The sequence below is a fragment of the Chinchilla lanigera genome, unplaced genomic scaffold (genome assembly GCF_000276665.1).
Source record: "Chinchilla lanigera isolate Chin_1 unplaced genomic scaffold, ChiLan1.0 scaffold00009, whole genome shotgun sequence".
In the NCBI taxonomy this organism is placed as follows: domain Eukaryota; kingdom Metazoa; phylum Chordata; class Mammalia; order Rodentia; family Chinchillidae; genus Chinchilla; species Chinchilla lanigera.
Window position 1 is genome coordinate 31,245,926 of NW_004955410.1, and position 15,457 is coordinate 31,261,382.

Here is a 15,457-nt window from a genome sequence, read left to right on the forward strand (position 1 = left end):
CCAGTACCTATATATATATATATACAATTTTGCTTTTCTCTTGCTTCTTTTCTCCTTTCCTCTATCCCAGCTTCTCTTCCTTTTGAACAATTTCTTCTCATTATACAATATCTATTGCACATTTTGGATCTTATTTACTCTTTCAGCTTCTTCTACCATTACATTACATCCCCAGCTCTCCTGTAATCATGTGAATCAAAACCAAAGAGTTCAGTAATGTCTCCAAAATCTTCTCATCTCTTCTCCCCTGCCCCCCGCCAACAGTATCTTATTTGTCAGAAAACTTGGATCATTCTTACTATAGTATTCTGCACAATTTGGACTTTATAGATGCTATCCTTCCTGTTATTCTGTATGTTCTTCCATCCTCTGCATTTCCTGTAAATTTGTAGCTAGATTTAAAAGCTTCATCAGATTCTAGGCTGATATTTTAGCAGACTATCTAATAACTTCTATCAAGTTAATTTTTTTTAATTAAAAACTTTTAGCTCTTTTAAAGTTTCCATTTAAAAATGAAAACTGTAAGCCAGGCATGGTGGCATATGCCTGTAACCCCAACACTTGGGAGGCTGAAGCAGGAGGATCATTGTGAGTTCAAGGCTAGCCTGGGCTACAAAGTGAGTTCAAGACCAGCCTGAACTGCATGGTGAGACTTTGTCTCAAAAAGACAAAAAATAAAAATAATAAAAATAAAAATGAAAACTGTCTTATCTTCCCATCCAGAATATATTACTGAAGTTCTACAGCAAAAGTCCTAACATATTCTTCTAGATTAAGGGTCAGGAAACTTTTTCTTAAAGAACCAGATAAGGAGATATTTTAGATTTATGGGTCACATTGTTTCCATTACAACTTGCTTATTGCAACTGCTCAACTCTGTCATTATAGCATAAAGCAGCCATAAGCAAAAAGGTAGCCAAGGTAGTTTGGATTCTAAATGTTCCCAAAGGTTCATGTGTTGAAGACTTAAGTCACCAGCCTGTTGCTCTAATGGGAGGAGGTGGAGCCTTCAGGAGGTGGACCCTAGTGGAAGGAATTTAGGTCAATGGGGGGCATGTCCTTAAAGGGGATATTGGGACAGCAGTGCTCTCCCTCTCCTCTTCTCCCTACCTCCCACCTTCTTTCTTCCCTGTCATGAGATGAGCAGTTTCCGTGCCATGTGTTCCCTACCTCACCTCAAACCCAGCAACAATGAGCCAACAACCATGAACTGAAACCTCTGAAACCATGAGGCAAAATAAACCTTTCTTCTTTATAAGCTGTTTATGTCAGGTATTTTGTCACAGTGACACAAAGAGAACAGTGTGGTTGTTTTCCAATTAAATTGTATTTACAAAATAGGCAGCTGCTACAGAGCATATTTTGCTGACACATTTTATATGGTCGAAAGTTTGACTGACTAAATATATGTACAACGAGCAAATATAAAATGTGACCACTGTAAGATTTTTGGAAGGTATAGAAATAACAAACCATCTAGCCAATACATTTGTTTAAATATAGATTCTGATTTTAAATCAGTACCTGGGTAGCAAGTAGTAGGTTTGTGAAGAGAATTTAATACAACAATTCAACTCAACAAACATTCATAGAACAAAGGACCATGACAGACCACAAAAGGAACTTCAGATGAGCAAAAGATAACACATCTGCCATTAAGGCCTAGCAAGATAATAAGAATGGGCAAGAAAAAAATACAGGAAGAAACTAAGTCAAATATATCAACACTGAGCTCTGAGGAGGGTTGCCATAAATATCACAAAAGACAACACAACAACATTGATGATTAAAAGGGAAATGGCATCAGTAGAAATAAGAAACCTCCATGGTTGAGGAAGCACTGTATAAAAACAAGGACAAGTTGGCCGCTTGCCAGTACAGCAGGGGCTTTTGGTGCAAGTTGGCTATTACATACAGTCTATTCTCTCCAATTCCTCTTTGTTCACCCTCTAAAATTCAGTTTTCTGGAACTGCCATAAGACAACAGGTATAAGAAGGAAAATCATAAGGGTCAAACTCACCTTCTTGCTTTTCTAAGCTCTCCCTGCCTGCACAACAGTCCAGATGGTCATCAGCTAGAGAAAAAACCTGGGAAAAGTTGAATTCGTCCTCTCCTGTCCACCAGCCTTGACTCTGAGCATAAGTTCTGAGTTCAGGGTGCTCCGCATCCATCTTAGTAGTGAGTGAAAGTTGGTTGCAAATGCACTTCACTCCCTCTGTAGAGAGTGCAAAGCCCAGTTAGTGGAAAATATATTTATGGAGACTTAATCAAGAAATGGAAATTTATAGAGAATCCTTACCCTGAAACCCTGACTTTACAGGGAAGAATCAGTTCAATTTTTGAAGAAAGAAACACAATGCTTGGTCCTCTTTCCAAAAGACCCTTAGAAGGTTTGAGCAATTCTTGACTAGATATTTTCACATTGTAAATGAGCAATGACGTTATTGATCATGATTTCACAAACAAAAGGAGCTATGGGAGGCTCTTCATTCTACCTGGATAAACCCCAAGCATGCAGTACTTAAAAGAAAAGGGAAAGGTGCCTTGAAAGAGATACTCCACTAATAAGAGAAATCTGTAAGAGACTCCTCCGTGGGAATGCTCTGTAACATGCATAGTCTCCTTGTTCCCACCCTGATTCTTCTACACCTGGAAAAACACTGCACACCATGCACTGCCAAATATACATGATTGGCTACAAAAATACAAACCAGATGCTTCTTCATTCAGCTTTTTAAAGTTCTCAATATTTAGAAAAACACAGTGCCAATGAGAATATGAATTGCTTGAAAATAACAGTATTTGCAAATGTATGTGTCTGGGTGTGTTTGTGTGTATGTGAAAAATATATGAGAATGTTTTTCTCATAAAAACAAAAGGATAGCTAAGGAGTTCTAGAATCAGAAACGTCTACATTCTGAGTACACTGTGCTTTGATGACAGAGTTAGGACAGAAATCCTCTTCAGCTGGCAAGCTGACTATGTGATCTGCAAAACATGAGCTCAGATACAGAGGACGATTTGAACTTCAAATTTCAAAATTGTCCAGAGTGCAAACAGCATCTTAGCAATGCTATGTCAAAAAGGCCATTTATAGCTGCTGCTCTAAGGGAGCATGCTGAGAGCTTCTAGGTTCTTGGATAATAAAGTGAGAGAAACAACTCAAACTACAAAATGCAATGAAGCCATTCCTGCTAGAAACCTACTCTTTAGAGGCAGGATCAGTGCTAGACTGAGTTCTTCTGGGATGTTTTGCTCTATGACACACACTTCTAAAATAAGCCCTTCTGGCTGATAAGCATGCTCCTTTGCTGTTCATTTTTTCAGAGGGCACTACAAAATTAAAATTATAAACAATTAAAACATAGGTTTGGACTAAACAAGTGATTTTTTACATCATTTACACTAAGCTAATAAAAAAAGAAAAGAAAAGCTCATGTAAACAATTCCATAGATGTTATTTTCTTAGAGGGCTGATTTATGGTAGACATTTGCTTTCAAAAACCAGCGCTTAGAGGACAGAGTGCATTAAAACGTACGGCCATCAATCACATGCGCTGCTGGGATCAGAGGACATGAAATCGATGAGTCCAAGAAATGGCTGGGGGTTTTTTACTTAAATGTTTAGTGAAAGACAACACTCATTTTGTGGAGATGGATTTTTTAAGCTCTTATGGTAAAGGGAAGCTCAGCTTTTGAAATGCAGTTATAGATCAAAAAGTCTTACATTCTACTTAAAAGCAATCTGAGTGCTTTGAAGCACGGCCCACAAACCTTCTTGATAGATCCATTCAGCAGTAAGACTTCATTTTAGCAGGGCTTTGTAGAAAGGAGTTTTAAGTTGGCAGCCTCTGTTCCATAATCACCACAAGGCAAGGTTCTGCTAGTTGTACATCGGGCAGACAAGGGTGGGAAAACTCCCTGTGGCCACTGATGGCGCCACTAGCTCATTTTGTACCCTGTGCCACTCCCTCCTCCCAGCAGACGCAACCTCACACAGCTTGGCCAAGAAAGCACAGTCAATTTCTCTGCCTCAGTGAGGCAACTTTGTATAGGGCTTAATGTAGCCATCGAACTCTGATCACTGGACTCTGTAAACAGACAACAGGCATGACTCCCAATGAATGCACCAGATATGCTTCTAACTCAAGTCAGATCTGGTTCCAACACCCATAAGGCAAATATGTTTCATTCTTCTCATTAACAGGAAGGGACTGCATAGTAAAACATAGGCCAAGTATAGGCTCAACAAGAGAAGAATGCAGTGATCTACTAGCCATGTCTGCCACAGACACCAGAGAGGGAAAGGCAGCACACATGTCATGTATGTATCATCCTGTCCTAAGGAATGTAAGAAGAGCGTCGCAGGCCAATTCTCTCTTACTCCTATTCAGTCCTCTTGGAGGCCCTTTTCCTATTCTGCGATCCCATTCTATCTAGAATATGAGGGTGCTGAGGTGATGCGCTGAGGCCACCATGCCTAGCTCTACCATTTCTTTCCTATTGCTGTCTCTGAAGAAAGATGCTGCAGAGCAATTCTATGGGCGCTAAATCCTGTGTGGATCATCAAGTTCTCTGCTTTTCTGGGAACATTATTTCACAGAGAAATGGCCTGGTTGGCCCAGCAAGGCATTCAACAGTGCTCAGATCCAAACTTCTATTTCAGAGCAAGATTCCAAGCACAGAGGTCTACAGGGCTGGAGGGTGACAAGAGACAGCTCCTAGTTGTAGGGATTCACAACAGTATGAAGGAAGATCCACCATTTCCTGGCCAACTAACAGAGTTTGAAACATGGAGCTACTGGTTATCAGAACTGACTCCTTCCCAGGAAGCAAACAAAAAATATGAAATATTAACAGTGTCATTCCCCAGGGTTAACATTCCTTCACTCTGAATTTGGAAACTTCAGGTTCACATCTGGACAGAGATGTCCACGAGTAAGAAATGAGCTTAAGCATGGAGAGCCAGCAGAGACGGGGCAGCACATCCACATAAGTCTGGGTCTGGTACCATGAGTCCAGCCAAATTTGATCCTTAAAAAAGAATGCACTCAAAACTTTTCACTCTGCACCCCTACTCACCCGTGATTTTCTCAGCAGCCCAGTACTTCCCTACGGTCTCAAGCACCCAGGCTTCTTCACGATCCACAATCAGGTATGCACTTTGGAAGCTATGGCAGGAGCTGGCATCTTCATAATAATTCCCTCCTTGTCCATGTTCTTCCAACAAGGAGACGATGACATCTAAGGCTTCTTTAGCTGTTGTCCCTCTTTCTAAGCCAAGCCTGCAGTAAAGAAAAGTGTGCCTCCATCATTTCATACAACGTGATTATTACCATAGCAACCAAAGACTGGGGCAAGGCTGAGTCCTAACACATACCATCGTGCATAAGAATGCTAAATATGCAGTGTAATATGCAAACTGATCAGCCATACGTTAGCTGAGAATATCTCTCTCACGTATTCCGTTACCAATCATGAGGATGTTTAACATGTTTGGAAATCCTCTTTCTGGGAAGACAGAAGAATGGGAAACTACTGGTTTCTTCTGGAAAGGAAGATCAGCCCTTCCTTTGTCTTTGCTGGCTCCATCTAGCAAGGGGCTGACCAGCATTGATCTAGCCTTTAGTGAGACCCCTTTACTGTAGCACATGCCCCCTCTTGACTGCAGCCTAAGCAAAAAGAAATCTTTGCTCTTCCCAGCTTTGATCTGTATTATACTACAGAAGGTACTTTGGTTTCTGCTGTGGCTTGTTTGTGTCCCCTGAAAATTCCTGTTTATATTCTGATACTTGATGTGATGGTATTAAGAAATAGGGGCTTTGGGAGGTGATTAAATCATGAGGATTGTGCCCTCATGCATGGGATCAGCGCCCTCATGAATGAAGGCTCAGATATCCACCTTGCTCCAACCACCATCTGGGGACACAGCAAGAAGGCACCACCTATGAATCAGAAAATGGTCCCACATAGGGCCAGGCATGGTGGTGCATGCCTGTCATCCCAGCACTCGGGAGGCTGAGGCAGGAGGATCATTGCAAGTTCAAGACCAGCCTGGGCTGTAAAGTGAGCTCAAAACCAGCCTGAACTGCATAATGAGACCCTGTCTCAAAAAGACAAAAAAAAAAAAGAAAGAAAGAAAATGGTCCCACAGCACACACCAAATGCTGGTACCTTGATCTTGGACTTCCAAGCTTCCAGAATTATAAGCAATTTATGCTGTTTACAAACCACCCTTTTTAATGGTGTTTTCTTCAAGTAGCCTGAACAGACTAAGACAATTAGAAATAAAAATGCCTGCTTACTGACCATTGTGCTATATGCATATAATTTGCTCAGAGAACTCATTAGGAATGGGTGGCTGGTTAGGACATGATCAATCCCTTTTCTACATATTCCCCTCCTACCATCAGCCTACATCTATTGGTGTGGCTAACGGTGTCAGTTATCAAAAGAACATAAATTCCTTCTGAAGTGAGACATCCATCTCCCCTGGCCCTTCCAATTACTAAAGTCTTTAAGGAGGGTACAGGTAACCACCCTCTAAGTGACACTAGGCAGGTTACATAATATATTTGAGCTTCAGTTTTATGCCACCTATATAATGAGTGGCTATCTCAAGTTGCTATGAGAATGGGTTTTACGAGATAATGAACGTAAGAATATGTAGCACTAGTGCCTAAAGTCAAGGAAGTGTGGTAAGGACATTTCAGGAGGTAGAACACTGTGACAGAGAAATTTATGATTCAGAGATAAAAAGACCCAGTTTCTAGCTCTGGTTCTGCTGTTCACTGGCTATACAGTCTTAAGTAATGTGATCTTCCAATTTTTTATTTCCAATTTTTTATTTTATTGGTAAAGTAAAATGATACTACTTCCCTCTCAGGATGATATGAAAAAGGATGGCACAAGATATGTATTCAATTCACTTACTCATCTGTTTATCAAATTCTAACTCGGCTGGCAAGAGCTAAAGTCTTAAAACAGGGACAACAGAGCTACTAAGATGGTGGTTTAGGCCTCTTTCTGGTGAGTTTTTAAACTTTAGAACTAATAGCTATTAAAATCCACCCAGTTTAATACTTCCTGAAGGGACATTCCATTGTGCTGTCATAGAAAAGAAAAAATAACGAAACTACAGCCTAGGGATTTAGTCTTCTAATGGGCTTATTATTTTAATCAGCTATGTACAAATCCATTTGACACCTCTCTCTTTCAGCTTATTTGGGAAGACTTGCTTACAAAGTGAGGTTTACAAAGCTAGATCCTAAGGCCTTAGGAGAGTGATAAAAGAATAAACCTGATTCTTTTGTGCCCCATAAGCATAACTGGGTTTTCACACTACTGTGTGAGATATGCCTCCTTCAAATCTTGTTACAACGTTGGCACATTACTCATCTAACAATGAATCCACTGAAAGATCAAATTAAGTAGACTTTTTCCTTATCAATGTCGTCTTCTCCAAAGAGCACTACCAAAGCAAGTGTTCATGCTATCTGGAGGATAAGGAGCAAACAAGTATGCCGTGAGACATCTCATCACCCAGAGCTGTGTATCCCGCGGGGGCCCTGATCCCAGGCCCCATAAACACCTACCAGACAGATCCCTGCCCCGAGGCCTTTGCACAGCAACAGGTGACCCACATGAATGTGTGCTAGGAACATGTGGCTACCTGGGCTTGTACAACAGGCCACCTTTGGAGGTTGAGATTTCTCTTTTGTAGTTTCCAATTCTCTCTCCTGATGTTCTGCCGGTTTACGTTCCACTGGGACCCCCATTACACTTGGCCTCCACCCTGATCTGGATGCCATCCAGGCAGAGTAGGACCTCAGCACCCACCTACAGGCATAATTCTAACTGATCGGAAAAAAAGATACTCAGGCCTGGTCTCCTGGCCATGTGATGAGGTCAGACTTACCCTCTCCAAAGTACACATATCATGAAGAACAGCAGAGTTACACGCTCTCCACCCAAGACTGCAGCTGAACCCCACATCACTAGGCATGGACGAATGCCAGAGAGATCAGCCTGTTGTCACCCAACCATATGGTCACACATGTTGCCCAAAATCTCAAAGACCATTTTGAAGATGCTCCCAACTTTCTCACATCCCAAATGGGGTCGATTTATGTGATTCTAAATTCACTTCAGCTTAACCCAAGCAGGACCAGGACAGAGAAAGACATGAAACTAAATGTAACTAAGGTTACAGTCTCACTCTGATATCTACCCTCTGTGCAGTCCAAATCCTTCCAAAGTGTGTGCTTTGTCTGCGTTATTCTGGGTCTGAGAGTCACATGCTCCTGAATTCAATTCTTAGTTTTACAGAAACATCTTTACTTGGCTCCATGGCCTTCTCACAGGTATGTCAAGAGCATCCTGTCAGTTCCCAAAAGGTCGACATATCTCACTAAAGAAGATGAGAACTATCTCCATCTTTGTTTAGTAACTCTGTTTGCTAGACTAGGGGATCCTAATCCTTTTTATCCCATATAAGTTAAACTAAGTTAGAACTAGATTTTCTGTAGATATGTAGTTGCTGCCCTGTAGAAAATAATGAAAATACTCAATCCTCTCCCCTTAAAGGGATAGGCCTGTTTTCTTATAGCGTTCAGCTGGAAATTACTTTCCTTCTTCTCCACAATCAGCAAGACTATGAGGCCTCTCTGGGTTTGTGGCCTTTTGAATATTAGAGGATTCCAAGCGTTCAGTCAGAGGGTTGGAAGCAGGAATGTAATGCCATGAACTGATACATGTGTCCCCCTCAGAATTCCTACACTAAAGCCCAGCCTGCAGTGTGATGATATTTAGAGGTGAGACCTTTGAGGGGTCATGAAGAACTAGGTCATGAGGGTGGAGCCTTCACGATGGGATTAAGGCTTTTATAAGAAAAGAGCCTGGAGATGTGCACAGCAGTCCCACACTCTTGAGGCTGAGGCAAGAGGGTCACAGTGAGTACAAGGCCAGCCTGACCAAGACCCTTTCTCAAAAAAAAGAGCCTCTCCTCTTCTGCTGCTTGCCACATTGGGCACAAAGAGTGCACAACCATCTGCAAACAAGGACATGAGTTGTCACCACACGCCAGATCTTCTAGCATCCTGACCTCAAACTCCCCAGCCTCCAGAACTGAGAAATAATGATGTGTTATTTAAACCCCACAGTCTATAGAATATTTGTTATAGCAGCCAAAACAGATGAAGAAAGGTGGCAAGTAGATGTTAAGGTGATAAGTAGATGGTTCAAGGTGTTAAAATTACGAAATTAATTGTTTTTGACTGAGGTCCTGCAGTAGGCCCCAACAGATCTGACCAGTCCAGAATAGTCACTCATGCTAAATGCCCATCAAGGAAGCAGAGAAATCCCACAATAGACTAGTTTTTTGTAAAAACAAAGTAAAACAAACAAAAAAAAAAGGCTACCTTAGCCAACATAGTAAGGAAGCCCCTTCTGTTTTAACTCTTACAAAAAAAGTAACCTGAAGTAACCTAGTGGAAACCCATCAGGTTTTTTTTTCTACTGTTCTATTTCTTCCACTTTACAAAATCCACTGTTCCATTATTACCTGGCAGGAGATCTTATTCTGTTTTGTAGAATTAAGGCTGCTATGATTTATGCATCTTGAGTAAATGCCAACTCGACATCCTAAAACTAAATGTATTGTCATTTTGTCTTTTGACAGGGTGAAGAATATATGAAATCATTTGACTCATCTCCATTTCTCAGAGTCTTGAGCTTTCCATATCACTAAGAGAAGTAAAGTGAAATCTAATATGGATTGTGCTGCTTCCCCCTCCTAGGTTAGCAGGCCTGGTATCTCTGACTCACCACCTTCTAGCCCTGGGCCTTTGGCAAGTCCTTTAGTCTCCCTAAGCTCCAAATTCCTTGTCCACCAAATGTAGGCAAGCACATCTACCTCATTAGGTTGCTGTGTGTTATAGCTTGTGTCTGGATGTCCCCCAAAGCCTCCTGCAGTCATGGGACAGGCTTCTAGAGTTTATGATTGATTCATAGTCCAATGCTGGGATTGTGGGTATGAATGCTACTTCCACTCTAGGGTGAGTAGCCTGCATACAATATAAGGCAAGGAAAGAGGCTTGCTCTCTGCTCCTCCATTTTCTGCTCTTGCTATTTTTGCTGTTTTCTGCCACCATGAACTGTTGCCCTCTGCCATGTGCCACTCTGCCTTGGAGCCAGCCAAGTATGGACTGAAACCTCCAGAAACTGTGAGCTAAATAAACCTTTCCTTCCTTAATTTTGGGCATCTGGTATTTTGTTCCAGCAACAAGAGAAAAGTAACCAAGATAGAATTTGGTACCAGGAGTGGGGTCATTGCTTGACCATGTGGTTCAACAGCCTTTCGAAATGGCTTGTAGGAAGAGTTTAGAAAGGTCTGGCACACTGAAATGCCTTTGTCTGGTTTGTATGGAAAATTCTGGTCAAAGCTCAGATGACCAAAAGGCTGATAGAAATCCTGCTGGTAAAGACTGCCCAAGGTTTCTGCCAGCAAGAAGGACTGTATTGGTTGTTGGACTCCAGACAATGCACGTTATGGCTTGGCAGAAAGGTTGTCTGTATTTAGCTCCTGTTCAGAGAATTTGCATGAGATTAAGATTAAGGGTGATAGACTAATTAATCTGGCAGATGAAATTTCAAGGCAGTCATATGTTGAGGCAGTTACATGGCTATTGTTGGGGGCTTTTAGCCAGATTTACTTTGAGAATCAAGAGCAAAGAGCCCATCAGGATGATTTAAAATGTTGTGAGTTTGGCCAGAAAGAAAGCTCCAGTAAAGCTGTAGACTGCAAAGGTACAGCAGAGGAAATCTTGGTTACTGAGAAGGAACAAGAAAATAGAAAAGATGGCTTGAGGGCCCTGCAAGAAGCAGCAACTCTCCACCCTTTGCAGCCTCAAATCTGCAAAAGTGAAAGACTTTGCTATGAGGAAGAAGCCACAGAGTGGCAGCAGCCACACTATGTTCCAGAATGGCAGCAACAGCCAAACCAGGGTCCAAAATGGTGGTGGCCACACCAGGTTCCAGAATCACAGTGGCATGGAGAATTTTTTTCTCAGATGTGTATTCAGAGTGCCCAGTAATCCAGGCACTTGACCCCTATGGTCAAGAGAGAAGAAAGCCTGGCTGCTGCTCCAGTCGGCAAAAGACCTTGGTGTCATCCATGTAGTGTTGGTTTTAGGCACATGCAAAATGCAAGAGTTCTGAGGTTAAGAAGGTTTCCACTTAGATTTCAGAAGGCCTGGGTGGCCAGGCAGTGTAACCCTGAGAGGGCAGTATGTGAAGCTATGAGAAGCCTAACATGCAGTGGAGACTACAGAAGTTTGGAAAATCCAGGAACATGGATCATGTAAGGAAAACTACAAGGATTGAGCAGAGCAGGTCTAAGAGAGAAGCCATGGAAGCTACAACCACTGGAAATGCCATAAGGGCAGAGTCACACAAGTCTTTTGGAGCTCACAATTTGCCACAGATTGTCTCAGATGTTCCACACAAAACTACAGGACTTAATGTTTGCTCTGCTGGATGTTGGACTTGCTTTGGTCCCAATGCTTTATAGCTCCATTTGTGCCTTTTGGAATGGTAATGTTTATCTTATGCTACTGAATGTTGGAACTGTTTAACTTTCTTTTCATTTGTACAAGGGCTCTCAGCTAAGAGTCTGCCTTACATCTCAGAGGAGACTTTGGACTTGGACTTTTCAGCAATGCTGAAACTGTTAGGACTTTGGCAACTTTTAGAGATGGACTAAATGCCTTTTGTGTAAAGGGATGTGCATGAGTCTTTGCAGGGGCCAGGTGTCTCCCCAAAGCCTTATGCAGTCATGGGGAAGGCTTCTAAAGTTTTTGATTGACTCATGGTCAAATGGGATTTATGGGTATGAGTGCTACACTCACCCTGCCCTGAGTGTAGCAGGATGGGTAGCCTGCATGCAACATAACAAAGGGAAAGAGGATTGCCTGCTGTTGCTCCTCCCTTTTTGCTCTTGCTGCTTTTGCTGTCTTCCTTTCCACCACCATGAACCGTTGCCCTCTGCCATACGCCACTCTCTACCTTGAAGCTAGCCGAGAATGGACTGAAACCTCCATAGACTGTGGGCTACATAAACTTTTCCTACCTTAATTTTGAATGTTGGGTATTTTGTCCCATCAGTGAGAGAAAAGTAACCAAGAGACTGTGAGAGTTAAATGAAATAATGTGTGCAAAGCATGTCTTCCTAGAATATTAGGGAAACCCTAACTGTACATGGGTCCTTCCCTCCTATAGACATTGACCAGGCCTCTGTTCCAACCACCTGTGAGTTCTCATATTCACTAACAAACAAGAGACAAACTGCAGATTTCCCAAATTTGCAAACTGGCTTCTTTTCAAAGACTGCTGTGTTTTTCAATGTGCTGGGGGGCTGATGGGATGTGTTCAGAATTATAAAATATTCTGAAATACTGAGATTGACTGAGTTCTGGTGCTAACGTTAAATACAAATGGGCCATGAGTCAATCAAAAACTCCAGAAGCAGCAAAAATGAGTCTGCTGAAAAAAGAATTAATCAGTTATACAAAAGAGAGAAGAAACTGAGAACACTGAAAGAGTGTGGTGACCTGCTGCAATGAGCTGGTGCCAGCTTGGGAGCTGACGCTTACATTTCAGGGAGTGTGAGCCAGTTGTTAAGCCATTGGTAACTTGAAATCGGTCATGGCAGGAGGATTTACGCCACAGAAATGTGAAAGGGCCACAGACTGGGGCTGCCTCCTAACCTGAGCTCTTTATTAGACATTTTGCAGCATACCACTGACCAGTGGGTTCCCAAAGTTTTTGGTCCTTATACGTGTGGAAGACACACTATCATGACAAACAGACCTTGGAGTGTAAGAGACACCTTGACATCAAGAAAATAAATTTCCATCTTTTCATCAGCTGCTGTCAGTGGCTTGATACTTAAAATCAATTTCATGAAAGATGTGAAAATGTCTGTCTGTGCTCATGTGCCTTTTTCTTGGCAAAAAAAATGAAATAAAAGACTACTTGTCAGAGTCTCATAGAGATCTGTGGATCAAAAACAATAAAACAAAACAAAAACAACAGGCAAAACTTGGCTTTTACCATCAACAGCACTGGATATGAATTTCAAAAGCAGTATTTCCTAAAGCTTGCATTCCCCCAGCCTCTAAGAGGCACACAGTTTGTGCCTTGGTTTTAAAGTCAGTGCCTATTAAAATGCTACTGTCATTCACTCTCTTTGAACTGCAGATAGATTTGGCATGTGGGTGGAAAGTACAAAGGCCTGGGTACCTATAGGGAAAATGCTGTGTTCTCTTAATCATCAGCCACAGTCCAGAACACAACTGAAGTAGAGTGTAAAATGTAAACAACCTACTCTCACAGGTGTCCAGGAAAGAAGGTCATCCCATGAGGACAAGCGAGGGCAGAGGAAAAAGAGATACCTCAGACACCAATACCTAGGGAGATGCTGACCCCAAAATTGAGGGAATGTAACCAACTCATAGCAAGTGCCTCCAGCAACAATTGTCCTCAGCCTGCTTTGTGCATCTGCCACCTCAAGAGGGCTGGTTAGAACTGGTTGCCAGATTCAATAAGGTGGGGTAGGGCCTGAGAATCTGCTCCCAGGCCACACGTGTTGGTTGTCACAGCCTCTGCTCCAGAACCTAGCTGCTCCAACTAAGGTTTCTAGAGCTGCCTGGAAATTAATACAGGAAGCTTTCCAGCTCAGGAGTCACCTGTAGGACTTGGTTGATATGAAAGGATCCCCTTGTGTTCTTACTAGGCTTAAGTGAACCAATTTACAGCTGGTTTAAAACTGAAACCAGAAGTTGAACACCGAGATCCACTAAAGGTGCAGATACCTTCATCCCACCTCCCCGACCAGAACCTGCCAGTGATAGGTTCTCTTCTCACCCTTTCATTGCAAGAGCCAAACAGGCTAGCCAAGGAAGGAGATGAAATTAAGTGACTAAGGTTCAGCTCTTACCCTGTCATCTCTTCCCAACATCTGTCATTATTCCAGACCTCACTATTATAACACCAATTATGTGCCAAATATACCTTCTCTGTTTACACCCTTCAGTCTTGAAGATCCAAGTCAAACACACCTCCCCAGAACATCCCATATGTGCCTTGTCTGTGGCAAACTCTGAACATCCAGCAGTGTTCTCTGAAGGCCACAGCCTGGAACTCTCTGGGCCACTCATGCGGCATCACATCTCTTTCGTACTGTCATCTCTTAAATCATTCATAAAATCTGCACTGCTCAAATTTCTGCCTTTTCCCTAAAACCAGACTAAAAATCTCTTTGAAGTTTTGAGCTTCCCTCACACACCACAGTCTGGCAAAAACTAGATATTCAGGAAAACCCTGTCGTTTTATTGGTTGATAATCTTGAAAAGATAGCCTGAGGCTTGGAAGAGAAAAGTACCTTTTCCCATCATCCTTTAGAAGTTAACTGTTAAAACGGTGATTTTTGTCAGTGTGTGAGTTCCAATCTGCAAATATAATATCTCAGTACACAGGTTATAAATAAGGAATTTCAAAGGCATATTTTTCTCATTACTAATTCTTCATTTCCAGGATTTCTATTTAGTACAAAGGCAAAAAAAATACTGGAAGGGCAATCAAAACATAAATTCAAAACTTGTTATTCTTACATTTTATTCTACTAGCCAGAAAACTGGTTGTACCTAAGAGGTTTTTTCTGCCTTTTCCCAGTTCAGGAATGCTGCACCGAGTTTATGAGAATCAGGAATAACAAGGAAGGCATAAAGACAATATATGACCTAACTGGGGTCCCTACCAGACCCAAGTATTGAGTGGCAGAAGCAATGAGCTGCACGGGCCTCTGTCTAAATGTGCAATTTCCCCCTACAAACCCAATGTCAAACCTTCTATTCCTTTTCAAGGGCATTAGTTTTGGAAGGGTCCTCAGAAGTCATCTGATTAAAACGTCACATTGAAACTGAGGGCAAGTTGGGCCCAAGAAGGGATTTAACTTGGTGCACCCACACTAAAAGCTAAGACTCAGCTCAGCCCAATCTGCATTCAGCTGGTAGTGTTCCATTTCACTGTTTCAGTAAAAAAAAGTCATTTCAGAAGGTTGTTCTGTTCTACCCCACCCTCTACTTTAGTCCTTCACTCAAAATTCAGTTATTCAGAACCTATTATGCACCAGACACACAGTTCCCAGGGCTTGCAGTAAAGGGTAAACAAACAGATGAAGATCCCTGCCTCATCCAGCTTCTACATCCTGCTCTTTCTGGTTCACGGTGTCTGGGAGGGGAGGGAAAGGAGGAAAGGACAACTGAGATGCAGAAGGGGAAGAAAGTGATCTGCTCTTTTATCTCTTTCACGTATTTGTTTATATCTTTTATGTTGGGAGCCACTGGAGCTGGGAATTGGTCATATGTGTGAGGGCAGGACAGAGCCAGAGTGGTCATA

The 15,457-nt window shown here is 42.1% G+C and overlaps 1 protein-coding gene across 1 annotated transcript in view; it reads right to left on the reverse strand.

Moving 5' to 3' along the window:
- Scrn1 (secernin 1) overlaps positions 1 to 15,457 on the reverse strand; it is a gene marked incomplete in the record, with an annotated part of 68,355 nt that overhangs the window by 14,508 nt on the left and 38,390 nt on the right. Inside the window, 2 exon segments of the mRNA XM_013510669.1 lie at positions 2,022 to 2,216; positions 5,084 to 5,286. Coding sequence (XP_013366123.1) covers positions 2,022 to 2,216; positions 5,084 to 5,286 — 398 coding nt within the window.